At 49.4% G+C, this 13,767-nt stretch overlaps 6 protein-coding genes across 6 annotated transcripts; 2 read left to right on the top strand and 4 right to left on the bottom strand.

The window, feature by feature from the left end:
• Positions 1-456: 456 nt before the first annotated feature.
• Positions 457-2,084, top strand: BO94DRAFT_583723 (Zn(II)2Cys6 transcription factor; the record flags this gene model as incomplete). The annotated part of the gene is made up of 2 exons (XM_025615578.1): positions 457-467; positions 530-2,084. 2 exons carry the CDS (start codon positions 457-459, stop codon positions 2,082-2,084), a joined length of 1,566 nt encoding a protein of 521 aa, XP_025469519.1.
• Positions 2,085-2,765: 681 nt separating this feature from the next.
• Positions 2,766-3,593, bottom strand: BO94DRAFT_583722 (uncharacterized protein; the record flags this gene model as incomplete). The annotated part of the gene is made up of 1 exon (XM_025615577.1): positions 2,766-3,593. The coding sequence occupies one exon, from the start codon at positions 3,591-3,593 to the stop codon at positions 2,766-2,768; it is 828 nt and encodes a 275-aa protein (XP_025469518.1).
• A 1,100-nt stretch (positions 3,594-4,693) lies between these two features.
• On the bottom strand, positions 4,694-7,062 carry BO94DRAFT_573608 (uncharacterized protein). Its single transcript, XM_025614977.1, has 9 exons — positions 7,007-7,062; positions 6,619-6,932; positions 6,410-6,557; positions 6,267-6,357; positions 6,159-6,216; positions 5,560-6,100; positions 5,425-5,513; positions 5,163-5,376; positions 4,694-5,113 (listed from the first exon to the last, which is right to left on the bottom strand). The coding sequence occupies exons 1-9, from the start codon at positions 7,016-7,018 to the stop codon at positions 4,796-4,798; spliced, it is 1,785 nt and encodes a 594-aa protein (XP_025469517.1). The 5' UTR covers positions 7,019-7,062; the 3' UTR covers positions 4,694-4,795.
• An 885-nt stretch (positions 7,063-7,947) lies between these two features.
• On the bottom strand, positions 7,948-9,094 carry BO94DRAFT_380013 (uncharacterized protein). The gene is made up of 2 exons (XM_025607253.1): positions 8,700-9,094; positions 7,948-8,612 (listed from the first exon to the last, which is right to left on the bottom strand). The coding sequence occupies exons 1-2, from the start codon at positions 8,899-8,901 to the stop codon at positions 8,044-8,046; spliced, it is 771 nt and encodes a 256-aa protein (XP_025469516.1). The 5' UTR covers positions 8,902-9,094; the 3' UTR covers positions 7,948-8,043.
• Positions 8,985-10,599, top strand: BO94DRAFT_533242 (uncharacterized protein). Its single transcript, XM_025611296.1, has 4 exons — positions 8,985-9,169; positions 9,231-9,565; positions 9,630-9,923; positions 9,990-10,599. Exons 1-4 carry the CDS (start codon positions 9,037-9,039, stop codon positions 10,419-10,421), a joined length of 1,194 nt encoding a protein of 397 aa, XP_025469515.1. The 5' UTR covers positions 8,985-9,036; the 3' UTR covers positions 10,422-10,599.
• Positions 10,484-13,606, bottom strand: BO94DRAFT_512803 (kinase-like protein; the record flags this gene model as incomplete). The annotated part of the gene is made up of 3 exons (XM_025609821.1): positions 11,329-13,606; positions 10,960-11,295; positions 10,484-10,909 (listed from the first exon to the last, which is right to left on the bottom strand). Exons 1-3 carry the CDS (start codon positions 13,225-13,227, stop codon positions 10,484-10,486), a joined length of 2,661 nt encoding a protein of 886 aa, XP_025469514.1. The 5' UTR covers positions 13,228-13,606.
• Positions 13,607-13,767: the final 161 nt, after the last annotated feature.

Below are 13,767 nucleotides of genomic sequence, written 5' to 3'. Positions count from 1 at the left end.
ATTGCCCAACACGATATAGCCACTACCACCAGGGTATGGGCTAAGAATCCATTTGCAATATGACAGGCCTCACTAATGACTAACAGAAATGCGGAACTCGACCGAAGACCGTCCGTCGATTTTCATAGTGTCAGCCAGAACGCGGCCGAGCATTACCTGGCTGGGATCCGAACTTAGTGCTGCTTAGCACTAACGCCTCGCAAATTACTAGGTCAAACGCTGGCGGTATTTCTCCATGATTGGTCCTAGAGAGCAGAGACCCCTGCTGGTCTTCGTCACGGGGATTGAGCCGCAGCAGCCACTGAAACCGGGGTCATCCTAGTTGACTCTTCCTTCCATTGTTTCTATCGCAGCAAATTCCCCTTGTCCGTGAACAATGACTTCAGTGGCTTTAACCCCAAAGTCCGAACTAAAGCCCAAGAAAAACAGAGCCTACTCAAAAAGATCCAGGACAGGATGTCGGACCTGTCGGTATGATTGTCGTTCGGTGCTTGACCCATACAATCAACTAACCGACTTTCGTGCCCAGCATCCGCCGCATTAAATGTGATGAGACCCCGGACGCATGTAAGAATTGTATCTCCACTGGCCGAATCTGTGAGGGATATGACATGCACCGGTTACCGCCAACCAAAAAGGTTGCCCCCAAGGCCACCTGGGATGTGATGCCGGGCATTGTCAACGGATTTTATTGGACCATGACTTCGGACGAGCAGCGCTGCTATTCCTACTATCGATTCAGCGTGGTGCCTGCTCTTATTGGCTCCTTCAGCTCTCCATTATGGGAAAATCTGGTGTTCCAAATGAGTTATGCAGAACCGGCGGTTTATCATGCGGTCATCGGCCTCAGCGCCGTCCAGCGAGAATCGCCCAACAGTAAACCATCAGCAGCCAAAGGAAGCTGGAATAAATTTGCACTGGAACAGTTGGGACGGTCCTTTTCACTACTGAGACGTCGCAGCACCTCTCAAGACCCTCAATTGCCAACGGTTACTCTGATCTGCTGCCTGCTTTTTGTTACACTGGAATTACTACAAGGGCAATATGAAGTTTCCTTCACACATCTCCGAAATGGTCTGGATATTATCAAGAAGCTGAAGGCCCATAAACAGCTTGTTCCAGGTGCTTTTGATAAGTCACCGGTAGAGCAATGCCTGGTGGCCGCTTTCGCGCACATGGACAACCAGGTGGCGTATTTCAGAACCGGCGAGCCAATCCTAGACCTGGATGATTGGCTAGAGGGATATTTAGCCAACAAAACAGCATTCAGAAATCTCGGAGAGGTACGGCAGACCCTCGAGCCCCTCTTGAGTGCTATCATGCGGTTTGTAACCCGGTCAGCCACGGACACTAGCCCACTGCTGCCCAAGCAGAAGCAGCTCATGTCCCAATTGACTGACTTTTCCCGGTTATTCGACTCCTTCCGCGAGAGCTCATACGCAATGCTCAATCCATTCCAGCTAATAGGAGCGGATCTCATGCTTCTAAGACAACGCACTCTGTTTTTAACCCTTGACACATGTCTCCTACCCTTGGATGATCCTTCGCTTGACAACTACAACCAGCAATACGAAGAAATCATCTCAATCGCAGAGCTTATAATGCGCAAAGCCATCGACCATACCAGCCTCACCATCGATATCGGCGTGATTCCTCCCCTATGCCACGTCGCTCTCAATTGCCAGGACCCAACCCTTCGTTGGCGCGCCATCCATGCAGTCCGTTCATGGCCATATCAGGACGGACCGTGGGACTCTAGCCGCCTAGCGCGCATTACCATGGAGACAATCAAAATCCACTCATATTCAAGAAAAGCCTGGGACGAGAGAGTTGCCTGGAACCAAGATATAACCGGTCGTTCACCCAGCGGACTGCTCCCTCGGAATAATTATGTCATGATCTCCCCGGATCACCGTCACGGATGTATACCATACATGATCGCAGGGGTCAGGAAGTTCTGGTGGTTTAGCTTCCTGGATGATGACTTGAATTCAGCAAATGGGTTCGTTCTTAGTGACGTTACGGGCTGGACTCCTATAATCGCTAGCAGACTTCGTTTTCGACCACCTGGGCCCGTTCATTAAAGGAGTATTTATAATACTCGCAGTTTGATATTATAGAGTCTAGCCTCTTCTACCTCCGGGTCAGCAATTCAGCTATACAAACGGCCTTTTTGCATAAGATCGTCCACCTTGCAGGATTTAAAGTAAGCTCATTGTATTCAGTATCAATCACGATCAGTTATTGCCTCTTTTATACCAACAGATTTATATCCTTCGCGTTCCTCGCTGTTATACACTTAATCTTCACAGAAAAATACCAGGTACCAGGTTGATCAAATTCATCTTAGGTACACTTTTTCCGTCAAACCATCAATCAAGAGTGATCTGCCATCGAGACAAGCTCTAATTCCAGATTGACGACTTACCTAGATAGATACAAGCTTTTCGCAAGGTCTGCAACTTTTGCTCCGAGTCCGTGAGGTGAATTCGATACTAGCATACGTCGGTCCTACGAAACTATTCAAACACAACACTGCTGAACCATATTGAGTAGAGTGAGTATATCAAGAAAACTAGTGCCATTGCGACCAAAACAAAGTAAGGACTGACAACTCCCATAAAACCTAAAAAGCAACCTCCAATCAACCTGAATCGCATAGCTCCAGAGCTCCCCCCATAGTGATAGGAAAACAAGAAACAAAGATCAATCCGACAGACTATCTATGCCACCTCAGTACCATGAAACTGGCCTTGACGCACAACTTAGGGGTTGCCATTGAGCAACCCATTCCCGGGGCCTGTTCTCGGGAAGCCTTCATGATAAACCGAGTCAGGGGAAGAAGCGTCCTGTGGGGTGACGTTTTCATCATCGGATGTTGTGTCAGGGAGAGAGGTGTCCTGTGGAGCAGCATGTACATCGTTGGTGACATCGTTGGCGACATCGTTGGCGCCATTGTCTTCGATTCCAACAATAATACTCCCAGAGCTATCAGAGGTTGACGGTGCGTCTCTCATGTGCCCGCGATAAGGGCTCTCCTCAACATACACATCATCCGGACGCATCCGGTCAGGGCAAGGTGGTTCAACTCGACCGAATCCAAGTTCCTCTCGATAGTCGTTCAAGATGGCATGGATTTCCTCGTCATCTTGATGGAACCTACGTCTGTCGACATCTTCACGGCCAGGAATAATGGAAGCGTGAGGGCGACGAGCGCCTGTAAGGCTATGTCTCCAACATATCACATTCCTACCCGTCAACTGGGCGCCCTGCACGAAGGTGTTGTTGGGTAGAAAACCCTCTTGTATGTCACGAAGGTACGTGAAAATGAGGTCCTGAAGATCGTCTTCCGGAGCCCCAGTGATGAGAATATAGATTGGGCGGTCAATTCCGTCCCAGACGCGTGACAAGGTGAGTCTGTCATGCCGCACTGGGCGTATTTCGCCAGCCACTTCATTATAGCTGGTCTCGACGTGGATGGTCCCACTCGCAAACCCAGCACGGATTGGTCCGTTATCTGGGTTGGTGTTCTCCTCGAGGTAATATTTTAGGCGTCGCTCCCAGCGCTCAAAGATTTCTTGGGAATCGGACATCGCGAAGAAAGATAGTAATTGATACCGATTAAGTGATAGATGTGGTTATGAAAGAGTGAACGCAAATGCTTGACTTTGCTGATTGATGATAGATGAAGGATGAATGGACTGTTAAACTGCAGGATCTTGAGCTCTCTACATACCCTCTCTTCTCCCTGGGCCTGGGAAGGCGCGAGACAAGGTGAGCTCCTCTGGCTCTTTCCCTAATCCACTATGAGATAACGTATACAACACCATCAGTAACATCGACTACTATATCGACTCATTGGAACCTTATAGATACGGATACTCAGCTTACAACCTCTATGAACTTCCTTCACATAAAACCATCCATCAAACATGACAATCAGGACTTACAAAGCCCTAACTGTGACTCAACGAGCAGTACCTTAATCAGATAGCAATATACTCCCTTGTACATGAAACGGTACCAACCACCTAGTTCCTTCCTCCACCTGCATCCGCAACAACAGAAGCAACGAATAGATCTAGCTGCTTAGTTCCTTAGGGCAATATACGCCCCATCATTACACTAATGAAGAATGACTACTTGAACCGTCTGCGCCTTTCACTACTATCAATATACTCCCTGTAGTCAGTCATAGGAGCTTCTCAATTGATATAAGGTAGGTACTACAACTACACTTTCCTTCTGCTTTATCAAGTAATACTGGTTTTTTTTTCTTTTATAACTAACAGAAACTCTGAATACTCAGGACTTTATATATGCCTGAGGCATTGTATTTATATCTTCGACCCGTGCGCATGCCTTAGGCTACTCTGTTATTTTGACGGTTTTGAATGAAGCCCTAAATGAGACCCCACATGAGATGCTGTATGAGGTCCCATGTAAAGTCTTCTACGTTAGAGACTTTAAGAGGGAAGTGTGTCATGATATTGCAGTAGAGAATACTGGATAGAATGACTCGTAACTCCTATGTACTCCATTGTAATTGGATTCATCATTACACAGATAGAGTAAATGCAAAACGTGGTTATAGCCTGGCCGGTGTGGCTGTAGCGCCTCCCAAGTCAAGCAACCTCTTAGACAAGGTAACTGGGAAAAAGAGGCTGGCCGTGCGCGGAAATGCATTATTTTCATCTCTCGTTCTCGTCATTATATTGTGCCAAGTTAAACTAACATACAATATTATATCTATCCGCAGTGATTAGGAACACTTCGATCATGAAGCTCAGAACAATCAATCAAGTGGGCCAGTGGAAGCTGTCCGCGACTCATCACTGCTTGTCTCTGCAGGCATGGGAGTGTCGCTATGGTTAGGGACGCGGCCAGTCATCTGGAAATCGCTTTGCATGTTCTGAGTCTGCCAAGCCTCAGGCAAGATTGCTTCTACTACCCTTTGAAGTCGATGAAAAGTGGACTGCTCCCAATGGTCGATTTTGCGCACCCAGAGTCCATCCAATATCTTCCACAATGTTATCCAATTATTGGTCAGTGGGACCCATTTCTTTCGCGATCTGAGTTTCAGAATCACAAACATGACGAAAAGGACAATGTGCTGTTGACAGTCAGGAGGTGTATCAGGGATAAGGAGTCTAGAAGCTTACTGTTCCATATGCCATTGCAACCTCGGTAATGGTCGCATGCCGACCCCACCACGTCGCGCTGGAAAATGCAAAGATGACGAGACAACCAATCAGTCCTATCCAGGCTTGGAGGGGTTGAAGGATAAGCAGGCTGCCTCGAGGGGTATAATCCGGTGATAGGCGGATGAATTTCAGATGGTTGTTATGTCGCAGCTCTCGTTCGCATTTCTTTAACCTATGCCGGTCTGAGTGCTGTTCATACCGGTGAATTGAACTGACATACCAATGATAGTATCGGATGAATGCCAAGCATAGAGCGGCCCAAACAATCATGATGACGTTGCTGGACGATGTGAATATGACTTGGATTACCTGAAGACGTCAGCGGACATGTCGAACACGGGACAAGAATGCACACCTGTGATGTGGCAGAGTTATGCACGAGATTTAAAAACGGCACCCAGCAAAATGCCAGAAGTGAAACCAACAATGATACAACTGGGACTCGCGTGTCCTTGGTGAGGATGGCCAACTGGCGTGTGACCCAGTGGTCATTGGGAACGGACTCCGCAATACCCCACAAGGTTCGAGAAGCGACATAAAGCGAAGTATTAGCGGCAGAAAAAACACTAAATAGTAAACAACCATTGAGAAAGCCTGCCATATGCCTGTTTTTGGTGTTCAGAGCCGCGATAATGACCATACTATGAGAGGTACCATGGGAGATAGTGGAAGATGTCGTGCTATTCCCGACTCCATCGTAGAGCTGCGGTAGGGCCCCATCATGCCAGTTGACGTTGATAATCTCACCCAACGTACACATGGTATACACTGCCACCACAATGTACGCAGTCCAGCGCGACGGCCACCGAAGGGCATGGCCATCTCGAGCTTCAAACGCAGTCATGGCATACAATTCAATGCCTTGGAAGGCGTATGCTGTGAGTGGAATAGCATAACTGAAGTGATATTAGCAGTGCGACAGCAATCCCAAGCCAGGCGCGGAGATATTCTAACCACAGGGCTGACCCGTCGCTGCTAAAGCCTTGTCCATGCTCGAAGCCGGGCGAAGCCACTGGACGCGTGAGTTGATGCAGAAGGTAGGTACTTCAAGAGGTAACACACCGTCATCCGCTATTGCATAGAGATATATTGAGATGGACAAAATTATTATCAGCTTCAGAAAGCCACCAACGGTTTCCACGAGCCCGTACCACTGCAATCAGTTAGAACCCTACCCAAAAGGTCCCGTCCACAGCACGACTTACAAAGACGCCTGTCATGTTGAGTAGAAACAAAACAATAGGAACGAACACGTAACAAATCAGGACTCTCCATGTTGTTCCCAAACCCCAGTATTCCAAAAGAGTGGCAGCCATAGAGTTCTGACTAGTAAAGGTTGTCGCATATGCGTACCTAGTTTCCGTAAGCTGTATGACTTATTGTCAGGGGGCTGACCCGAGAAGGGACCTCTTACCAATAAGCCACCCCAATAACCCAGCCGAGATCATCATCGACAAACTTGCGGACATAAATGACGATCGCGTTGTACACGGGGAATTGTTGGGTCAACTCGGCCACACACTCATTGACCGAGAGGATTACCACGCTCATGACCAGGGCTGCAACGATCAAACCCATGGGGCCTGCGATGGTGAGGGCCGTCCCATTGTTGGTATAAATGCCGCTACCTATGACCACACTGATGGTGATGAACTGGGTCGCATTAACAGTGATCGAGTCGGTGAAGAGGCCGTACATACAAAGATCTGGAACCCAAAGAGTTCCTGCCTAAAATGAAGGGCATTAGCATGTTCTTAACACCTTCGATTGGTCACGTACTTGAGCCTTCCCGAAGTCCGTACTTGGGTGGCCATTATGCAAAGGTAAGTATGGCCTTGTCAATCAGCGTCGTATGTTCTGCAGAACGAAGTTGGGCGGTGGAATAAAGAAAGACAGCGGAGAATTCAGGCTGTCTATGTATAAGCACATGGATAAGAACTCTAATGCGGACTACTGTTTGGCCGGTTAATTTACGAGGAGAGGGGCTACAGCCACGCCGGGGTCTGTTATAACCACACCTTTAACCTATTAGATAAGTGGAGTAGGCAGAAAGTGTTATTGTAGCAAACGTCGGCGTGGCTATAGCCTGGCCGGTATGCATGTGGCGCCTCTTTTTACGAGGCGTCATGACGGGGATCGAACGTGACAGGAGCAAAGTAATATTGTGCACTCGCGTGAACTCCTTCAAGGCCTCCCATGAAATCTCCCCGGCTGATTGGCCATTGATAAGGCACGCAGCCTCGTCTGACTAGCCGAGAGACGGCGGGGGCCATCGGATTGCTTTTTGTGCCCGGTGTAAATATAATGAATCCCTAGGCATCTCTAGAAGTCAAGAGCCTCCTGATAGTAGTCGTAGGGGATTAGGTGGCCTGCAGTGGTGCACAAGGAGCCGGAGTATATAACCAACGTCTCGGACTGAGATTTCGAGGACAAGGTGAATCTCTCTGATCTCATGTGATCAACTGGGCCTTTCGCCATGGCTTATTCCAACAACATGTACCAACATGAGCTCCCCTCCGATGTGTCATCCTACATTGAAATTTCCAGCGATATCGAGAACTATGTGAAGACTCGATATGGCCATCACGTCCACGCTGAAGCGATAGTGGGTTTTTCTGGGGCCGATTCTGACATAATCTGGTGTTGACTAACGTCTGGTCTTCACACTTACACAGCTCCGCCGCCAACGATGGGTTGTCTGGGCGAGCATAAGACTGGATAGGGTAAGCTGTGACAGTCTGCCTACTGCCTAGGCTCTCCGAAGGCACGCAAAGGCTGACTTCATCAAACAGGACGAACTAGAGTATGTGTTTTGACTGAGCGTCTGACATCGGCCTGCTTAGACCCGGCTGACCGACCCGGTGGCTTGTAGGGATATGGTACTTGAACTGAGGAGCCGGGCGAGGGCGCAGCAGACGGGGGAATGACGGAGGCCAGGTGGCTGGTCGGATGATTGCGATCGCTGATCCCATGCAGTTTTAGTCGGGTGCGGCTGAGGCCAGCGAGGATGACCGATGGGCTTCGACGGGGTTGTCCGGGACGCCAGGCCTCTGTTAGCGAGACAATTAGCGCCACCCTGCCTGCTGCTGATTCCCAGGAGGGAGAAGGCTGTACATACTTCAGATTGCTTCGAGACCCCCTCAGCCTTGCCAACTCCCGGCAAACCCCGATTGGCGGTTATTCGAAGGCGCAGTGGAGCGAAGGCAGAGGGCAAAATTTTTTCTATTGAGAATTCTCTCCTGGTTCGAGTAGAGAGTATAAAAGATAGCATTGTCAACCCACCGAAAAGGGCCAAGATAACAAACGGAGAGTGCATGCGTGTTCGTGGGACGGAGAACGGAGATGCAAGGAGCGAAGATGACGGCCGCCAGCGACTCTCTTTCTCTGTGGCGGTCTTACCTGCACGAGCTGCCCGCCCACCACGATCCGGCTTTCATCAATATCGACAGCCTGGAGAAGCTGCTTCCCAGCCGGACCACCAGAGTACTCACTAACAAGAATGAAACTCGGGTTCGAGTGACCGATGTCTACGATGGTCAGTACACTGCCTGCCTGCTCCAGTCTCTGAGACCCATATTCCATATTCACAGCGCAATCCAGACCACCGCGGATCAACCATCCACACCACACCACAGTCCCTCCACTCGGCCCTCACCACGGAACCGGCTATTCCAGGTGGGGTAAATGTGAGGATCATGTACGCTTGCTCCCTTATCTTCAGGCCGGGCCTTATCTCAGCTGGAGGACACTAGCTAATGAAGCCTGGTGAGATGCGGATAGCTCCATCTACTCCGTCGGCTCCATCGACCCACTCAAGATCTCCCCGCCATTGATGGCCCTCCTGCTTCAGCGCTATGCCGTCCATCCCGCCTTTATTCAGGTCCTGCTCTCATTCGGAAGGAACGTGCACATCTCAGAAGCGGGAAGCAGCCATATATGTGTCGATGCTCGCGATACCGATACATGTGAGTCTTCCGTTTCCCCTGGCTCCATATTCGAGTGGGAGGCTGACCTCGAACCCGATAGATGTCTCATACCAGATCAATTACGTTGAAGAGAAGAAACGCAAATTCATACCTTGGTCATGGCGTCACACAGGAGTCTATCATCACCATCATCATCCAGGACAAGGCAAGCAAGGATACGACCTCTTCATTTTATTGCAGCCCAACGAGACCGGTGTCCTCGACAGAAGGATTCTGAGCAGGCTTGGAATTCTGGAAGAGTCCAGACCACAGCCATATCTGGGCCCAGTCCAAGGAAGAGATTACCCTGTCCTACTTCACTCCATTGTCTTGTCGTCCTTTATCTGTAATTGGCGGTGGTATCTTCGACACTTGGGAGATCGGTTTGGAGAATATGTAAGTTTTACCTTCACATCTTTCAAGTCCCCGATGCAGAGCTAACTAGGGTGTACCTTGTTAGAACGACAAGGCCTTGGTAGCCCTTCCCGAAGAGTCCACCCCCCGAGAAAGTTATGATACAGTGTCTGCCCTTCGCGACTTGAATGATTCTGCCCTACGCGCAGAGCTATGTTGCCGCGGAAATCTTGATCTGGTTAGTACCTTGAAACTGGCCATCGCCTCTTCACTGGGCATGCAGTCACCTGCCTCCATGAAGCAAACTGTTAGAGGGTATGAAGCTCTGGAATCAACGCTGCAAGGCCACATCAAGAGCTGTGAGGAGCTGGTTCCAAGAATCAGAAACGCAATAGATTTGGTATGCGCTCTATGCTCTGCATCAACTTCCCGCACAACGAACGGTATGTCTACTAACACGAAACAGGCTGGATATACGTTGTCGCTGCATAACCAACTTGACACTGCCAAGGTCGATCACGAACTGCGCGATCTGATCAGCCATCTGAAAGAATTACAACAGGACTCGGTAGACGATAGTGCAGCTGTCAAGATTATTACCTTCTTGTCGGCAGTCTACCTACCAGGGTCGTTCATTGTCAGCCTATATGGGATGAACTTCTTTGTCTTTGATAATGATGCCCGGCAGATTGTTATCGCGAAGGACTTCTGGGTTTTCCTCGCCACATGGCTGCCGCTCACCATGGTGACAGGGTTGATATATGTGTTGATTGTCTGGTTCGATGCCTGGTGGAAGAGGAAACCATTTCGCTTGTTTCAGCGACCGGAGAAGGAAGCTATGAGCCAGTTGGAGACACAAGCGGTCAAGGGAGGTGACGTAAAATGTGTGGATATTTAGTCTGAAATTTGGTGCTCCATGGAAGGTGTGGTTCGTAAGATATGTTGCTTCGATGATACCCATCAGATCTCTTTGATACCTTTGGAAATCAAGATGCTGGTTCCGTTCCACAAAACCACCGTTATCGCTCCTTCCTCCTGATAAGCTCGCATTAGACCTGTCGACTTGAACTCTCTGGGAATGTTGATGTTGCAAAGTTCCTGGTCCTGGAGTATGAGAGTATCCCCGTCTCCACCGTGGTCAATCTTATATCTTCGCAGACATAACCGAGTACGGAAACCCCGCGTACTGACTAATCCAAGAAGCTGGTCATTGCCGACTAAGCAGCTAGCTACCACATCAATAGTCTCGTCTAAGCGCTCTATGCCTGGCAAACCTGTACTCGGGTTTTTCAGGGAGACAGCGAGAAATTTGTTGTGATCGCCCGCAAGGATGCAGCCTCGCCCACTGCTGTAGGGGATCACTTGAGTATTCAGATAGAAGCGTTGCTGCTTTAGGCTTGTCAGCAACACACCATGCCCAGGAAACAGAAACCTACAAGAGAATAGTGAACGACGAAATCCGGTACATCGCTGATTTCAGCCTCGACATTCCATACGTATAGAGACTCCTGTTTCTGACCTCTCGCCCATCCAAACAACAAGCCACCGGCTTCATTGAAAATTGCGTGCGTGAAGGTTTGATCCATGTAGAACGGGATAATTAGACGGCGGTTCACAGAGGATGCTGGTGTACACGGCCAGGATAGCAGCACGATATCCTTGTCCCGGACCAAAGCAAAGATTCCACGGCATGATACAGCTACTGAACCAAGAAGCCCCTGGTTGACAGGCAAGCTGGGCTCGAAGTCCGAATATATATCACCGATCCGGAGCTTGATAGCGTCAGAACAGTTCTTCAGTATGACAAGCGAACTTACCGCCCTCTTTTTCTCCGCCTTACAATAACCCCAAGCTGCGAAGTACTGTCCCTCAATAACAACGCCGGCATCTTCCCATTTAGGGGGAAGGGGCATTTTGCTGACCAGACTGACTTCGTCTTGAGAAAGGTTCAGTCCAAATATCTCGATCTTGTCCTGTGACACCACGGCGGCATGTACTTTGCCCTGACGGGCAGTTCGAGACAAGTATCTGGCAATACCGGGATTTATGCCGTGAGAGATAGGCCTGCTGGTCTTTTCGGGATTCTGACCCGTCTCAGTTGAGCCGGAACTCGGCGAGCTAAGGGGAGGTGTGTGATATGGAGTCAATGGGTGATCATCTATCACCTCCGGAGACAGATCGCATGAGCTGCACACTCTTTCGACGTAACCAACAAGCTTCTCTGCGTTGGGTCTAGCCTGCTTGTCGGTAATTAGGATGTCTTTGATGGCTTGTGCCCAGTCCCTCAGTACCCTCTCTGGTGAGTCTCGGACCTCGTCAAGCCACGCAGAAACAGACTCGCGTAGCTTATATCCCGTCGGTTGGGGGGATAAATTTTGACCGAAGCTTTCTTCCCAAAATCTATCACTGGTCGCACCATACGTTCGTTCGTCTGCGAGTTTGTCGACCAGATATGCTCGTCCAATTGCCCAGGCAAGTATCTCGCTGAAGATGCATCCGTAGGCCCAAATATCGCTTTGACGACCAACCTTGTCAGCGGCGGCTGCCATCGCCCCTCGGTGAATAGCTTCAGGGGGGAGGTACGTTCCCGCTTGGTGCTTAGGTTCTGTCTCGATAGTCAATAGTCGGTACCGGTATCCGACACTGAGTGCTGGCCTGGAGCCATCTCTATGAGGCTCAACAGCGGAGATGCCAAAATCTGAGATCATCCACTTCCCTACTATGGAGTCATTGTCCCTCATGATCAAGATGTTGTCGGGCTTGAGATCTAAATGTGCACACATTATACTCTTAGTATCAACTTGAATCCCGCCGTGTAACCAATTGACAGCGGACGCTAAAGCCCAGCACTGATGTAGTAGGGGCTTAACTACTGCTGGATCTCCTACTGGTGGTACGTGAGGAAATCGTTCATGAAACAGATAGTACCCTCCACCGTCCAATAGAAGCTGATTCAAATCTCCGTTCTCGGCGTACGGAAAGAGGATATAGTTGTATGGATCATGGAAAAGAGTTGTATAATGCTGAAGGATATGATCCTGTTTCGTCAAACTATTCTTCAAGATTCTGAGGTTCTCAGCCTCTTTGCTGAAATCTTTGTCGGACTTGAATCGTTTGCAGGCAACCTTGTAAGCAACGTCATAATCTGCGTCTTCATCCACCTTCCAGTACCGCGGTGCTATTGCTACCAAATCAACTTCACCAAAGCCTCCGACGCCCAACCTTGTAGGTGGATCCGTGAAAGGCAATCGGCACTTTCGGGGAACTGATTGTAATGACCTCGTGCGCCATATTGGCACAGGACAAAATTCACACTGAACGTCATCAAATCTGCGGACCAGTGCCGGGCGGTCTGGAAGGAACATTTCAATCTGCTCTCGCTCTAGCGGAAGATCCCGGTCGGAGATGGTACCTATGGGAAATGTGCTGCGAAAATTGCGTATGCTATCAATGGCTTCAATGGATACGAGAATGGAAAGGATGGCGATAAAGTTCTCTTGGATATCGTGCACATCCTCTGGGGTGAGTTGGTCGTTGTAAAGCAGCCTATGGATACGGCTTTCATTCTGCCAGACTTTGACGAGGTCATGTCGACGAATGAAACGATTCGATATTTCGTCTCGTCGCTTGGTGTGTTCCTCCAGCTCGTGAATTAATTCCCCGATGACGATCCGAAACTCCGATCCCGGCTGGGGGGAATCCATTTAAGCTAAGGAGCGCAGAACACTGACAGCATCAGGACGGAAGGAATTCGGGAGGATTCAGGAGCGATCAGTGAGCAGTTGTTGATGGGTGACATGGGAGATTCTAGACGGAGTAGGGAGTGAGAAGCAAGCAGAGATGTGTAATCAGTTACCTGGTCATGTACCTCGTACAGAAGGCAGCACTGGCCGATGATGCTGATAAGCAGCTTTCTCCGCCGGTGCCCCTATTGTGTCCGAGTCTAACCGAAGCAATCCAAACACAGCGATGTTTGATTTACAATGATAATATCAAGTTTCTGCAAGTACGTTTTGCTCACTGGCTGACTGAACGACTTCGACTGCATTCTGGATATGCAGATTAGTGCAGATGAGTGGAAGCATGACCGAGTAAAGGGCTGCGGGGCAAGCAAGCGATCAACGAGGTTACCTGTGGGGGAACCATCTTGATCCGTAGGTATCCGTAATGTAGGCTAGTTTTTTTACCTTACAGCGCAGAGGTCGCAGCCCAACGGACAGCCTCGTTGCCCAAACAGCGTCTCC

Source organism: Aspergillus sclerotioniger (genome assembly GCF_003184525.1).
Source record: "Aspergillus sclerotioniger CBS 115572 chromosome Unknown BO94scaffold_8, whole genome shotgun sequence".
NCBI lineage: Eukaryota > Fungi > Ascomycota > Eurotiomycetes > Eurotiales > Aspergillaceae > Aspergillus > Aspergillus sclerotioniger.
The sequence above is the reverse complement of the archived record's forward strand: the minus strand, read 5'-3'. Positions and strand labels throughout refer to the sequence as shown.